The sequence below is a fragment of the Rhea pennata genome, chromosome 6, assembly GCF_028389875.1.
Source record: "Rhea pennata isolate bPtePen1 chromosome 6, bPtePen1.pri, whole genome shotgun sequence".
NCBI lineage: Eukaryota > Metazoa > Chordata > Aves > Rheiformes > Rheidae > Rhea > Rhea pennata.
In genome coordinates this window covers 5,133,617-5,150,144 of record NC_084668.1, presented here as the reverse complement: position 1 = coordinate 5,150,144, position 16,528 = coordinate 5,133,617, and the positions used below count along the sequence as shown (strand labels likewise).

At 36.7% G+C, this 16,528-nt stretch overlaps 1 protein-coding gene across 1 annotated transcript in view; it reads left to right on the top strand.

The window, feature by feature from the left end:
* The window catches only part of ARHGAP15 (Rho GTPase activating protein 15), a 309,776-nt gene that overhangs the window by 22,674 nt on the left and 270,574 nt on the right, over positions 1–16,528 (top strand). Inside the window, exons 2-4 of the mRNA XM_062578853.1 lie at positions 5,970–6,044; positions 9,851–9,912; positions 14,592–14,679. Of these exons, the coding sequence (XP_062434837.1) occupies positions 5,970–6,044; positions 9,851–9,912; positions 14,592–14,679 (225 nt within the window). The remainder of the gene's footprint in view (positions 1–5,969; positions 6,045–9,850; positions 9,913–14,591; positions 14,680–16,528) is intronic.

Here is a 16,528-nt window from a genome sequence, read left to right as displayed (position 1 = left end):
CAATCTGTCTTAATCACTGGCTGAAATGTAACCCAGCATCTGAATAATTATTTTGCTCTTATACTTCCTGCATGAAACAGCTGAATAAATCTAGTTATATTCACAGTAAAACAATTGTGCAGCTTGTCTACAGTAAGTTCTGAAGCTGGAGAGCATGCCCATGTGATTAAATTGCCTTCAGATAAAATACCTACCTTCATAGACTTGAACATGAAGGAGGACTCTCTCACTGTGGGAAAGGTCTACAGGATGCTGATTTATAAGAGAGCAAGAGGTCAAGGGAAGCAAAACCATTATCATTATTTTCACAGACTCTGGAGATCTGAGCTGAATATAGAAGCCAGTGTGCTCAAAGGGAGACATGTAGAGGGAAAACAACACATTCCTGTGTGTTTTTTTTTTTATTATTATTATTTTCCTGCCTTTACTTTCCAGACTGAAGACTCTGCTGAGAATATGTGATATGTAACATACTCAAGCCTGTAAGGAGTGTGAAGTGGTTTTCTTATTAAATGATGCATAGAGAGATTATCTGGTCTGCAGCCAGCACACAAAAGCTCCATCCATAGAGTTCCTCTCTCTGAGCACAGAGTTTAGTCACCTGGGTAGTAATGATTTTTCAGGGGCCTAGAGACGGGGGAAGGAAAGCTAGGAACAAAGTAGGGCTGGTGAGGGCCAGGCTGAAATCATGCTTCTCCCTCTCTGGAAGTCTCAGAGAAAAATAGAGAGAGTTAATTCATGTTACCCTGCCTTGTAGTCTCTGTTTCTCCCCCTCTCTCCCTCTCTCTTTTTTTTTTTTTTTTTTTCCTTCTTCTTCCTCCGAAGAAACGTCTTTGGACAGCAAGGAGGAAAAGCCCGTGTTGCGGATCTGTTGTAACTCTCTCGAGGACCACGATAGCAGAGCGAGTCAGGAGCATAGGGTCCTTTTGAAGGAGGACGCTGGTGGCTGCGACTGAGGGCAAGGAGTCCGCTGGTCCCCAGAGGAGCGTTCTCTGGGGCTGCACGTGGTCTTTCTGCTTAGTTGTTTCACTGATCTAACATGCCAAGAGGTTTGGTGGGGGGAGCAGAGGATCACTCCAGCTGCTTCTTGACAGCTTCCATTTCTTGAAGATGAACAGAAAAACACTTATCTGCTGAAATGGCAAAGGAATATTTCTGAGGAGGAAGCCTATGGAATTTTCTCAGTCCTTCGCAGCAGAAAAGACCCCATATCATGTCAGAGTTGTTTCCAGAAAACTTCTGTAGATAATGATGGACTTGGATCTTTCAAACAGAACAAATCATTTAGAACACAACAGTGAACGAAATGTTACAGGATTTTCTTTTCTCTTGCCATAGACTAGGTGTCTTTCAAGAGATGGTGCTATAAGAAATGCTACAGTATGTTTTTGCTAAGTTTCTCTATCTAAGCAATTATGGGCTGTCACTGCTATATTGGAGTGACTGGGAATGAAATGAACACAGACATCATTAAATCAGGTATCACCCCTCCTTCTTTGTCAAGAGAATGCTTTTCACAAAATTTTATGTGACTAGTTTGTACTTTTATTGCAAACTTTCAAGCTGCCACTAGAAAGTTCGATCCTATAAAGAATTGAGTGTTTTGGCTCTGACCCAGAAAACCACTTAAGCACATTCCAAAGTGCTTCGCTGGATCTGGTCCAGCGCTGAGCAACATGCAGGAGCAAGCTCTCAACAGTAGGGGCCTGCTCTGTGTTTTTGGTATTTATAAAGGAATCTCCATGATACTTTAGTGCAGTCTGAGTATGATGAAATAAAACAGTTGATGAGACCCCTAACATGAATGGAGTGAAAATGTCTTTGTAGAAATCTAACAAAAATTCCCATGAGAATATCTTCCTTGGGGGAGCGAGACAGCAGTTTACTGAGGAAACAGCAGGTAGAATTTATCTTAGTGCTAATTCAAGCCAGAGTTCAGTTTCACAAGGTGCGACCGGTTTGATCAAACTATGCTTTTACTAGGCTGTTGGTGGATTTTGTGGGTAAATAATCCATGGTGAATTAGATGTTTAGATTTAGACAGTGAATTAAATGATTAGAAATAATCTGTAGTGAAAAGATTATTTAATATTATTTAATTATCATTTCCTCTTTGGGAGCCACCTGGAAAGTTCTTAGAATTATCATAATTATTTAGGGGATAAAAGCAAATTCGGAGCAACATTTGGGTAGTAGGCCACTGTAGATCGCACTCGAACAGGTTCTCTGGTCTTTTAGAGAAGTGGTAGTTGGTTTTGTTAGGTTTCATTGAAATCCAAAAAGAAGTATGCTTCTTTTCATTGACTAGATGAATTAGGTCAGAAATATGTTTCTAATGGGCAATAAAATCCAGATCAGTCCTCCAAGTCTCTCTTTAAATCAACGCCCTTACTATGTGAAGAGACTAACAATAAATTAGTAGTGATGCGACGAATTCCCCCCAAAGAGGGACAAGTTAAAGAACAAATGCAAGCACAGAAAGAAATGAAATTAGAAATCAGGTTATCGTATTTTACTTCACTAATGTTAAAATAGCAATTTTGAGACGGTTGTCCCTTCGCTTTGGGGTGCCGGGCATGTGTAATGGAGGCTCTGCCTGTGTAGAAAGCATGGTGACGGTTTAGCGCTCGGATGCAAGAATAACTCCGGTAGGAGATAGATACCCCTTAGCTACGGGAAGGGGGGAGCAGCTGAGGCTGAATTTAACAAAACCAGACTTGCCCACAGACTTGCAAGCGCTCACAGAGCGGATTTTTAATGCTGCAGGTGACATTGCTGCTGACTGAAGAATGTTCGTCAAATCAGAAAACTGCTGATAAGCTGACTTTCCTAAAAAGGAGTCTCTCAAACTTCTCTTATAAATCTCTGCCTTTCATGATACACTGTGAGGTGAGGTAGAGGACTTGTGACAGAGATTGTTTAGGTTTTGCTTCGGTTTATTAGGGTAATCGAATGGAGCTATAGAGAGAAAATCTTGAAACATCTCCTTTATGGTGCGTCTGTCAAATCTGTATGAAAAAATGAAAACACTCGAGCGAAACTTTCCTTTGACTGTTTGGTAACTCAGAAATAGACCCTTGAAAATTGTTAGCTTTCCTTTAAATGTTCAGTTTTGCTGCACTAAGAGAATACTGAGGATTCACTTATAAATGCGAGTATATTGACCCGCCGTCACCCAGGTGCTCTTGCTAGGGGGGTGTTAATGCTGAACCGAGTATATCGCAAAGTGAGGGACGTGACTAACTCGTTCAGCAGTTTGGATTTTTGCAAAATGTATTCCTTAGCAAGTTGGTGTAAGGCCTAACGGAATTTAGAAAATCCATCTTATTAAAAAATGTTGTCTTCATTGTTGTTGCAAGGTTTTTTTTCTAAGATGTTTTGATTCTATTTTTGAAAGTTTCATTCCTGAACTAAAAGATTGCTAGAAATGAGTAAGAACTCTGTTGGAGTTTCCATTAATTCCATTTGTAAGCCAAACATTTGGAATGTTTTTCTAGAAGAGCTTGATTTTTTGGCTTGCATAGCTGTGGATTTTGGTTATAATTCTGTAACTAGATTCAGACTTGGGAGCTTCGGCACTTTCTTGTGTGAGTTTACTTTGCATCCGAGCAATGACATTTGGTGCAACTTCTTTTATTTTGCCCTGTAAAAGAAACAGTTCCCATTTTAGCAAAATTGCAAAAGAATCACATTAAATAATCAGGTAAGAGGCCTATTCTTTCTCCCTGTGCCTGTGCAGTTTTCCTTTAAATTTCTCCTTTGCATACAGGGAAGAGTTTTTAAAGCATATAAAGCATTTATAACTGGAACTTAATTTTTTCCCCTCCCTCGTTTCATGTTTCCTGGAAATCTTGCTATTGTCTTTTTATTATACTACTAATAATAATTTGTTAGTACTATTAAAATAACATCTTTTTACTGTCTTTTTCCTTCACTTGGTTGTGGGTGAGTTTAGTGCCTATGATATATATCCTTTTTAGCATGGATAAAATTGTGAGCCTTTCTTTTCCTACGATCCTCATGATCACCGAACCTAAGAGCAGACTGAAAGCTCCGATCAGTGCTCTATACTTCACAAAGTTGCTTATAGGGCCCCCAGCAGACACACGTGGTTCCTGGAGATGCTGGCTGAATGTTAAAATAGATATTGTGAAGTAGTGGTGTGTCTTGTTATTTAACTTGGATGAGTGAATAATATTTTAAAAAGCATCAGTGAGTGATACGCTTTGCTGTATGTTAAAGAATAATTAGAATGGGAGATCTGGGTAAGACTTTGTATGAACTAGACCTGAATAGTTTAGTTATATGTCCTATGTGATATAGGACCTTCAGAGTTGTTGAATAGCAAAGATAAAGATAAATTGAATTAATTTATTTTGAATTTATATACATGCCTCTGCTTGCATTAATATTAAGTTCCATCCAAAATCTAAACAGAAAGATTGTAATCTTAGAAGTTCTCTCAACAGCATCAGCAAATCATTCTTGTTTACCCTACATGCTAATAAAACAGGAACATGACACTCCTGAAAACAAGATTGCAAAATACAGAAAATGTGGTCTGACATTTTTTTTCTCCCCAAAGGAGGGACTGCCACTAACTAAAGTATTTCTTATGAAAGCTCGATTGCTTAAGATGCAGAATATTAAGAGAGAAAAACACTTTAGGACACAGCCATGTCACCAGCTGTTACTCACCCTTAATGAAATTGTTAAGTGATATTCTTCATAAATAGGTCAGAGAAACTTTTGAATTGTGAAGAATGTTTTATCTCTTTCTTTGAAATGTTTGTATTAAATTTAGAACTGGTAATTCATTAAGCTCATTAGCTCTGACTGTGAGAGTAGAGCAAAATATCTAGGATATAGATTTCAAGGCTTACAAATGTTACTGCTTACAAATAAACATGAAAGCAATGTGTGGAGAAAAAAATATGGGATCATAATATGTTTAACTGTTTTTTGAGTGTAGCCCTCTGGATTAATTAAGAACATTTTATATATTCAGACACTTAAATATAAACAGAATACATTATGATTTTCAGTTAACTCTGTTTTAATAGGGAAAAGGGGAATGCATTATGATGAATTGATGAATACAGTGAAAACTAGATGAAATCTTTTTTTTTTTTTTTTTTTTTTTTTTTTTTCTTCAGTTAAAAGAAGAGATAATCATTGAATTTTAAGGGATCTCAAATCCAAACTGTATAATTTTTTAACTTCAATGTGAAGCATTTTTTTAAAAAATATATATACATACTTTTGGATGACCTGTCCTTAGTTGCAGGTTTGTAAGGATACTGCACCTATTTAACCCTAATAGTTTCCGGTACATTTAACAATTTTCCACCGTTCAATCACAGATAGTTATACAGGCTTCCTCCTGGAAACCAGGGAACCAGAGGAAACCAAGGACTCTGATTCCACCATGGTTCCCAAGGACTGAGTCCAATACTGTTGTAGTCTTCCAGTCATGGAGAGTTTTAAGTAGCTTTACAGCATTTAAAATATACCAGATATATTCAGTTTTATTCCCAATTATGTTCTAGCTGCTTGTTCTGTCAGTGATTTGAGGTTATAAAGAACATCTCATCCGCCCCTCTCGTCCCCTTTCTGTAAAATGGGCTCAATAGCACCTAAGCAATTAAAGAGAGTGAGATTTTTGATGTAGACAAGGTCATTCCAACCGACGGTTATCAACCCTTTAATGTGTAGCTTAATTTGCTCACGTTGCATTACAAAGAAACACATAGATGCTAGAGGTCTTTTGAGCCTAGTAGCTTTGTACCCCCAACATACTGGGCTTAGAAGAGCACCAGCGCTCTCACGGAAATTTGGTGTTAAATCAAGCCAGCTTTCCAAAACTACACACAGTGCGTGCTGCGCACGTCCAGCGACTACGGCAGTTGGTTCCTCTTTACCTACGTGCATGTGAATCCTCTCTAAATTTAAATCCTTGCGTTTTTTAGATAAATCGTCATAGAAGAAATCACTCCCAACACAACTTAACACTTGCAGACATCATTAGTACACAGGACCACACGGTAAGCAATTGCTCTGTAGAACTGATAAATCACTCTTGTTATTTTAAATGTTTTTAATGTAAATGTTACTCATGCTTTCTTAAAGAATAAATACGTGAGGCTTTGGATGCCTCAAGACGTTAAGGGATTTAAGGGAGTCTGATTAATCAATACAAGGAATAATTTTAGAAGATACAAAGGAATTTATATAGCTTGACTTTGCTGTTAACTCAGTTGTACAAGATTGACAATTCATCGGTATTAATACTTGGTGTAAAGGAATGTAACCATGTCTTTGTCTTGTCTTTGTCCATGTTAATGTGTTTTTAATATTAATTTTATAAATAAATGATCATTAAATTCATTGCAATTTTATCGATACCCTGAGAATCTAGGGTGGAAGGAGAAGAAGAGGGTATTTTTTCTGTTAAAATAAAATATATGTGCCAATACATATTCATCAAAGAAATGTTAACAGTGGTATTTTACTTACATAAAATTTTGGGGGATTAGATAGGTTTGGAAGCTTTGAATTCTTCTGATAGAAAAAATTATAGAACTAATAAAGAAAATTATAGATAATATAATAATAATTTCTTTTCCTTATACTATTTCTAATAGCTCATATAAGTCTTTGCATTTTTATCTGGTTTTAGTAAAAAAAAATATATATATATATATGCAAACATATTCTCGTATTTAATACTCTTGTAAATTACAAAATTTAAAAAGATCCAGTAGCTCTATTTCTGTTTTTCTATGCTAATTCTTTCAGGGTATTTTGGGTCATTTTCTTAACCTTCCTTCTGCTGAAAAGGTTCAGAAAGGGCAGCAGCTCAACAAGAAATGATGATATTTATTGAGACAGAAAGAAGAGAGCATATTGTTAGGATATATTTGGTATTTGTTTTAATATCGTCCATTTGCTGAAGGACTGAAAGTAGATTCTGACCTGTTTTGGAAGTATTTTCTTGAAAACACATTTAACAGAACAACAGATACCAGCAGATGTGAAATAAGGGCATATTTAGCTCTCCATACAGAGATTATGTAAATAATTCTTGAATCCTTTTTGTCTTTATGATAAAGTTATTTTACAATTCCCTGAATATTCTTTATACTAGCTACAGAAAACATCGTGTACGTTATCAATTTAGTAAAGGTTACTAATTTTTTTTTAAGATGGTGATTACACTAATTCAATAAAACTGATGTATAAGAAGTTACTTTGTTTAGCACTAGGAGAGCTCTCGCATTATCTGAAAATCTTGCAGTTTTTAGCTGTTTAATTTAAAACAAATGACAGATTTGAGATATGTAATTTAAATCAGGATACCTTATATATCCAACATTTGGTAGTGGATTTGATGTTCCAGCTCAAGACCATTTTAAGGAAAATCTGACTGCAGAACTACATTTTCATCTGGAAACGTATCTACTTAACTTCTCAAAATGTCAGCATAGAGGTGATTCAGATCTGATGTTGAAAATCACATTTGCCTTTAGTTTTGGATTGGTTAAAATAACAGTCTGGGAAGAGTGGTTAGTAAACTTTGAAAGGATCAGATTTTGGGTCTGATTCAGAGAAGCAATCAGCAGCTTGAATGGTTAGCCAATGCTCCTCCTGATTTCTGCTTCCAGATGGATGGAAATATTAAAAGAATAACCTTACTCTTATGTTATTTGGCATCTCTGGTCCTGGCCAAGCATCAAAAGTATTACAACACAAAAATGAAAGGTTAGAAGGGGGAGAAAATTATCCAAAGATGTAAAGTGAGTTTCATTTAAAAAAATAGGTGGAGATTGGGTTTACTTCTTATTTTAGCTCTAATAATTCACCCATCTATCACTAGATAAATAGTGACATGACTCTGCCCAATAATCCCTACATACTTTCTCTCTGGGTTTTCTATGCAATGATATGCATGACAGGAATTTGCATGAGATAAGTACAAATTATGGAATATGCACACACAAATCCCCGTGCACCCATTTGAGAATGTCACCTAAATCATTGTCCACAAGCCTATAGACTTTTTCATAGGCACAAATGGGCACGTGTGCACTATATATACCATGATATACCAGCAACAGAAAAAATGTTTGAAAAAAATTTAGTATGATGATGATATCAGTCTAAGATATTTTATATAATCAAAATAACAGGCATGTATGATTAAAAAAATCCTTATGTTGAACATTAAAAGTCTTATTGCTATTCAGTAACTTTGCAAATGGCAAAAGTCTATTGAAACTACGATGAAATCACCTGTGACACAACTAACTATGACGAACATGTGGTCTAATATCCTCGTCAGGCACTGATTCAGCAGTGTTTGAAAAGGAAAACCAGCACACCCTAAATCACAGTTTTACTTCTTGAACCACTTAGATGTCCTGACACAGATTGGACCTCCTTAGCTAATGAGGTCTGATGGGAAGGCGTATCAGTCGGTTTGGCTGAAGACCAGTAGTTTATTTGTTTTGTGGTGGTGCTGGGTTTTTTTAAAGCTCTTTTTTATATTTTATAAATGATCATAGCAGAATATTTAATCAAAATTCTGTATCACTTTTTGCTTTGAGTGCCTGCAGGTACGTAAGGGATGTTCCAGTAGGTTGTTTAGAACATTATATCTAATATAGGGAGTGTGATTTTTTTTCCTATTGGTTTAAGGAAATATGTCTAGAGATATGGAGGAGTGCAAATTAGGAAGAAAAAATAAAAGCAAAGAACAAGCCTAGGATTTACTTCTCATATACCATAACTCAAATGCAATGTTGATGCACTTTTCTGACATGTCATGCAACCGGATGTTGCAGCCAAGCCCTTCCCCTTTCTGCTGTGTCAGAACAAACTACCAGCAGTTAGTAAAAAGCAGAGCAGGTGATCCACCAGGATTGCTATAATATTGCCAGTATAGACAGGTTTTGTATAGGCAACAGATAAAGGCTTTGGGCTTTTCGGATGAGTTTTGGAATAGACGTAACGCTGCTGGTTTGCTTTGTTTATAATTCCAATTTAAGATTGTATGTCAAGAATTGACAGGACCAATCCATTTGTTTTTCTGCATTATACAACGAGATCGTCTACTTCAGCTGGAAACCCGAAGACAAGTTCTCCCTGCACATGAATGCACTCCAGTGAAGTGTGACCTTTTAAGGGCTGCGAGGGGCGAGAGCCTTGCTGCCGTAGCTCCTCTGAAGACAGCACTGCTTAAAAGCATGACGCCTTCCAGCATCGCACGTGGATCGTGATTTAGTACAGACTCAAAGCAAAATATGGCACCTATGAAGGCACTTTAACTTTTCCTGTTGCACCAATATTTGATGTTTCTCTGATATCTGTTGTCTAAACATGACTTTTTTTTAGAATCTAAGAATTAAGAGTTTTGTATGGAAGAGTTTGATGTGTCCTTCATAGCTAATAAGCAAAGTTCTGTGACTCAGTGGATTAATATATGAAACTATTTCAAATTATTTCAATAATGTAAATAAATTATTTATTAAGTATTTATAATTTTTTTACTTATGGCTATAAATTTTTATTTATATTAAAATAAGCTTCTGCTAAGGCAAAAAAAATGGATATTACTTTTTTTTTTTCCACTGAAATTAATTCTGTTTACTAACTGACTTCAAAAGTAGTTTGGAAATTTTCAAAGGAACTGGCTGGAACAGAAAGAAGAGATGACTAAACTAAGAATTAGTGATTAAATGTCCTAAAATCACATTAGCTAGATGCAGACTCCCATAGCATGTGCTGACGGAATGGGTTCATTCAAATGAATAAATGATATGATTATGATATGTTTTTTCCTTTCTTTTAGGTAGTGGAGAAAGAAGGATATCTTCTGAAAGCTAAAATAGCAGATGGTGGCAAGAAATTAAGGTATTATATTTCAATGTTACATAACTTATCAATTGTAAGATAAAGAATTTGTGTGTGTTTAACCATATGTCGCTATTACTACTTACAGATAAAATGCATTTGTTTCAGTATTGAGCCAACGTGACTTCACTTTTGAAGTGTTTTGGCCGTCCAGGCTCAGGAAACAAGTGACGTTGGCTAGTGGCCGGCTCGTGAGCTGTGAGCGTGGATCAGCCTTGGCCTCTCTGCCGTGCACGCGTCACACGTGTGCTAGCGGGAGGGCACCACGCAAAACAAACATATCTTTGAGCGGGCAAGTTACAGGCGCTGAGTAGGTGTTTGAGGGGTCAAGGATACGACACGGGTACCTGCCGCACGGTGATGCCGCAGGGACAGATAGGCAATATTGTCGAAAGCAGTCAGCGTGTACTCACTTGGCGCTGTTTCTGTTGAAAATAATGTGACTATTAACCCTTCCGGAAGGATTCACGCCAGTCTGCTGCACCTGGGTGCCTGCAAAGCAGTAGCAGTGATATGACCAGTACTGGGTATCAGAGAGTAACCAGTACTGTGTATCAGAGAATAATGTGATATATTAAATTTTCTTCCTAGCGAAAGGATCTGTGTTCTAAGCGCTTGAACATTGTAAATAATACTAAAGCACAGGCATCCTAGAAATGGTAGATGAGCTGTGACCTAAGCGAGAAAACAACCAGGAACCTGCAATGGCTTAAAAGTTCTTCTTCAGAATAAAATTACTATTTCAAAAATCGAAGTTTTATTTGCTTCTATTTCGTCTGCGCTTGATGTACACCACTAGCATAGCCCGATCAGTAGGTAAGCACGCGATTCCCTGAGGCCAGATTATAATTTAGGAAGAACCAGTTTCCCAGCAAGCACTGCTTGGAAGCATTCATTTCATCGTTTTGGTGCTTTGCAGTGTATTAGTGGCAAGTTGAGGAGGCCTCCAGGTTTCAGGTTACCTAGATGAGACGAATACAAAAGCATGTTGGTATAACAGTTGAAAAGAGAGCATGTTGCAGCTGTGTTTTAGTTTTCTAGCTTTAGCATTGTCTAAACAGAGGTTGTGTATGGATAGAAACTAGACTTTTGAATGACATTAATCTGCAGTTTTTGTAATAGAAGTGCCTAAAATGTTTACTGCCTAATAGTAAGGTTACAAACAATATTACTGACATAAAAAGAAGGTATTTTTCATTTATATTTTTAAATAGGACTAAATAGTATTATATATTTTTAAAAAGCCTCAGAAATTGTGAGCACCATTGATGTTATAGTGTGCTGCCATCAGGTGTCCATTTGGTAGAATGCAGAGACTTCGGCCACTGAGGTTGACGTGTTGACTGTATTGCTTAATTTTTCAATTTGCAAATTTCAGTGACTTTCTAGCAGTATGTTTCAACATTAATTTTAACATTTCTTCTCTAGAAGAATTCATGCAATAGACTTGCTAATTCTAGCTGGTTGTTCTCTGCTTACTGATATATATTTGTCTTTATACGGACAAAAACACGGGCAGCGGTGACTTATCCACTCTGCATGCACTGTATGACTTCTCCTTTTATTTACCTAAATTTGCTGTGCATTGAATGTCAGTGATTTTTTATTTAAATAATTTTGGTAGCCATATGGCAAAAACCAGAAATATTGCAAGACAGACTTTTCAGAAGAGGTTGAAAACCTCAGTTCGTTGTGTGTGTCCACTGAAATATGATGAATGCCCTTCTGTACAAGAGGCTAATACTCCTTAAAGCACTTCTTATTTTTTTAAAGTCTGACTGACAACTTTATGGATAATCTGATACAAAGGTTGTCTAGTTCATATGTCTTTTAGTTCATAAAAGCAATCAAGTTTTGATTTAAAGTATCAGTATTTTTATGAAACAACTGTAGTGCAAAGGAATGAGAGAGTTTGAATTTAGGGGAAATAAAAAAAATCCTTTTTTTTTTTTTTTTTTTTTTTAAGGTACTGTGGTGAAGTTTAGTCATGTACTCAAAACTTCTGCAGTTCCTATGTAGTTTCCTGCAAAACAAATCAAGTTTTCTTATCCCTGTTTGAGTCAAAACATTCTCCCCTCCCTCCAAAAGAATGAAAATTCGTTAATTCTGACTCTTGCCATTTGGTCACACAGTTTTTGTGTATTAGATCTTGAATATTTAAAAATCATCATGTTGGTGATATTGTTACTAAGAAAATGGTTTAAAAATGAGTTCTGATAGAAATTTCTGAGTGATTCTGGTTCATAAATTAGAATACTACAGCTTGGCAGATCACTGCCATCATTGTGTTTCTGAACCCTCTGATAGTTTAAAACTAGGACTCAGAAACGGTGGTTATCAGCTAGCTGTGCGTATGAAAGCACTAAGATTGTATCTTCACCTGGGACTCATATGAAACTAAGTTTTTAATGATTCTGGACTAAGTTATTTCTTCAGTTCCTCTGTTTTCTTTAGCTTTAGGCGCTGATGAATCATAAAACTCAAATGAAGCTCAGATAAACATAATCTTTCCTGATATTAAAATATATATATATATAGTTTGACTATTGAGTTCTGTTGAATCTTAAGTTCAAGATCATGAATATGACTGAACTTTCTTGAATGAGGTCCAAGAAGTTTTCACCTTAAAGGCAAACTTCCCAGTTTGACATTTGAAGCTTTAAAAAACATTGCACGTAAGTCTGGACCTCAAAGTATAGTTGCTGTTCTTTTATTTCTCAGCTAACAGGATCCCTCCACAATAACTAGAGCAAACATGACTCTGTCTGGTAGACCGAGGCAGCGACATAGCAATTTTCCTCTCCGTAGCTAACATCAAGCATCTCTTGCAAGTTGGGTACCGAGCCTCAGCTGTGTCCTAAGGATTTTAATGTGTCTTTAGTAAACCATGCTTGCCTAGGATGTGCAACCCATAGGAAAATCTGTTTAAAGTGGCATACAGCAAACTTGGCCGCTTATGCCCTTCTACATTAACAAGAGGTGTGGGTTTTTTGGAGTTTTTTTTTCTTTTTTCTTTTTTTAAGAGGGAGAAAAATAAAGAAGTGATAAGTTGTACTTCCAAGAGAGAACTTGTATTTGCTACCTTGATGATGATCATTAGCTACAGTATTCATCTCCTAAGGATATTGCTAGGAATAATTCAATAAGGTGATGGAACTATTTTTCACACTAACGTGCACAATCTGCACTTATAGCCATTGTTCATGTTAGCTAAGGATATGGCTTTACAATTGTAATAAACTTAGCTGAAATTTTCAGTGACTTGCAATCATTCGCCTTCTGTGGGAAACATTTGCCGGTGATGGTCAGATACTTTTCTAAAATTCTACTGTTTGTCTTTCTCACTCTTTTCCTCTCTCTCTCTCTCTTTTTCTCTGTTTATGCAAAATTAAAAAGGCAATATTATTTTCTTCAAATGTATTCATCTCATTCACAAAGTTGTTTTCACCTATTCAATTTTACCGTGAGTTAACCATGTTTTAAGGACGATCACTTCACTCTGGCTGAAACCCTGGCCACGCTAAAGTGAATGCACGTTTCTCCGCTAATGTCAGTGGTGTGAGAGCTTCATCTAAAATATTAGTTATATTCTTTCAGCTGATGACTCACATGTACTGAATAGAAAGGTCATTAATAATAACAGTGCATATTATTATGCCTGATGTGTAGTATGCTGGGATATTGAGTGCAGCAGAGCTTTGAGGTGGATCTGGAAGTAAGCATCCCAAAGACAGGGTTTTAAACTAAGCAAAACCAGGTTTTTGTAGAATAAAAAATGAGTACATTTGAGTTACTTAGGAATGCTTATATAGGGAGAACTCAGAGGGAATAAGGAAAATGGGAGATATAGAAAAGGGTTTTAGAACAGCTCTCCCTGGTCCTGCTGTATCCTTGAACGTAGGTCTCTCCACTTAAGGCACTATAACGTACACATAAAACAAAGCCTGTTTGTCACGTGTTCAAGTTTATTCTAAAATGTTCAGCTTTGCAATTTGTATTTGCATAAAGGAGATAAACAGTGGGGTTATCTGTATTCTTATAAATATCAGATGTTATGACCCCAAAATCACAGAGTCAAACTTGAGACTTTTCTCCAAAAATACATATTTTTGTCTGATCAACTCCATTTTTTTATGATTGTGATGTTTTCAATCACTGCATTATAGAAGTATTAATATATATATAATATATTATAGCGTGTCCCTCTGTGTAGGGACATACTGTCTCACATATTCATGAGTATATTGATTTCTTCGCACTGGCCTGTGCAGTTTGCCAGCTCTTTAGGATTGTGTCCTGGGCTCTTGATGTTTTGTGATCACTGATATCTCTCTGAAATAGTATTCTTATCTTTGTCTCCTATATGTTTTTAATTCAGGGGCAGGGAGAAAAATTTTGGGCACTTCCTGCATAGACCCTTTATGGAGCTCCGTGAAGTCAAATGGAAGTTATATCATCTTTTCATTTTCCATGTTGGTTCCTTAAAACTAGTCGTTGAAATGACACCAGTCTATTTATAGCTCGGAGTACGCTGTTAAAATGCGTTGCTGACACTGAGTTTGAGTTTGGAGCATTTTCGTTTCTAATGTGAAGGTTCTGAAAACAAATTCTACATGTGGAGTTTCACTTCCTCCTTGCGTGCCTTGTTAATCTCTTTTTGTTTGCTTTATTATTTTTAGGAAAAACTGGTCCACATCTTGGATCGTTCTTACTGCTCGGAAAATGGAATTCTACAAAGAATCCAAACAGCCTGCACTGGCCAATCTGGTAGGCAATTAACCATCTTTTAATCTCAGCTGTTTCGGAATTGTTATCACAATACAAAAAGCTGGGAGCTTATATACAAAGAATTCAGACTGAGCTGACAACCCTCAAAGATTTGAGAACAGTTGTAGGAAAATGCCTTGATAAACTTTTAATCAGATGTAGAGTATGAGAAGAAATGGGACTTAGCATGTCCTTTATTAAGAGGTGCATTTTGAGGATAATTGCAAAGTGAGACAAATGGCGAGTGACTATTCAGTAATGTGAAGGTAACACTTTAAATTAAGGTGCCATTTATAAATGCTTTATTCTTATTTATGAAAATGATCACTAAATGCAGCTACTTCCTCAAATAATGTATTATAAAGCATGTTATAAAATGCATTAGTAATAAATGCTTAACAGATGATGCGATGAGAATCTGTTGCAAAGGATATTGTGAGATGTAAATTGTATTAAACCATGTATGTGCATCTTTAATACATGAATTTAAGTTGTTATCCACCATCCTATAAAGTGGCTTATACATTAATAAATAATAATAAACTATTTATAAATGGCACCTTAATATAGGGTGCTACCAAAGCAGCAAACGCTATAAGTTAGTAAAGTGATTTTTTATCGTAGTATAAATGTGACATCTACCATATCCAGCTAACCTTCCCGAATATTTCCATGACTCCATCTAATGCAGCTAATGCAATTTCTGTAGCCTGTAGTTACTACAAAGTGAAATTTGCAGTACCTTTTTATTGTGCCCCAAGGAAAGGCCACTGATCTTAGTCTTGAGAGATGTGACAGCTCCGTTGCACAAGCAATGACGGCACGTATCCCTTCAGTGCTCGTTCCTGTAGAGTTTGAGCCTGGAAACCTTCGCGTGGGCAACAAAAGGGGAATTCAGTAAATGTGTGACGCTATGGGCAGCGAAGGGACAGGTTTGACCAAACCCCATTGTGGAAGGCGCTCAAGGCCAGATCAAACCTGCCGTACCACGCTGGCGTGGTGGGTGGCCACAAAGGAGCTCTCCTTGGCAGGAGCCGCAAACGATAATTTGTACGTGGCAGGTGATGATAAAACCTGCCTTGGTTCTATGGTCTTGATCTACCAATACTGTCAACGATAAACTTAGTTTAAAGAGTACCTTCTCTTGCTGTTCTTTTTCGGTAATAAGATGACGCTTGTTATAATTAAAAAAGGATGAAACAAATATGGAGATTATATATAATAATATCATCATGTAAGATTCATATAATGTATTTTTGAAGCTAAGGAAATTGTATAGCATGAGCTAATATGTTTTCAGAATCATCCATTTTCCTTAAAATTCATTTAAGCATTATTTTTTTTTTTTTTTAAAAAAAAGAAGTCTTGGCAGGACTTGAGGTGATTTGTTAAAATATATCCTATCCTTATGACTGGACTTATGTCTTGGACTTGTTGGTTTTGTGATAGCAACACTCATACAGCATGTTTTGGAAACCAATTCATATCATGTTTGAGAGTCACACAAACGCAAGAAATTTCTTCCTCTGGGCAGAGCAAGTTGGAAGCTGTCAAGAGGACGTTTTTAAAATAACTGTGTTCTCTTCTTTTAAAAAAAGCTTATGAGAATAAAGAACCTAAGATAAAGGTGTATGCATGAAAATGATCATCAAACAATGAACTAGACGTAGAAGGAAAGCTTTCACAAACCCCTCGAGTGCTCACCTGCAGGATCTGCTCCAACGATGTCGTGACCCTACTGACTGCAGGTCGCACAGCACAGGCCAAAAGGGTAGTTGGGGCTGCTCAGTCCAACGCTAGAGGCATCTTGTGCCTTGCAGGTTCAGGCCTTCAGTGCCAGAGCCATAGA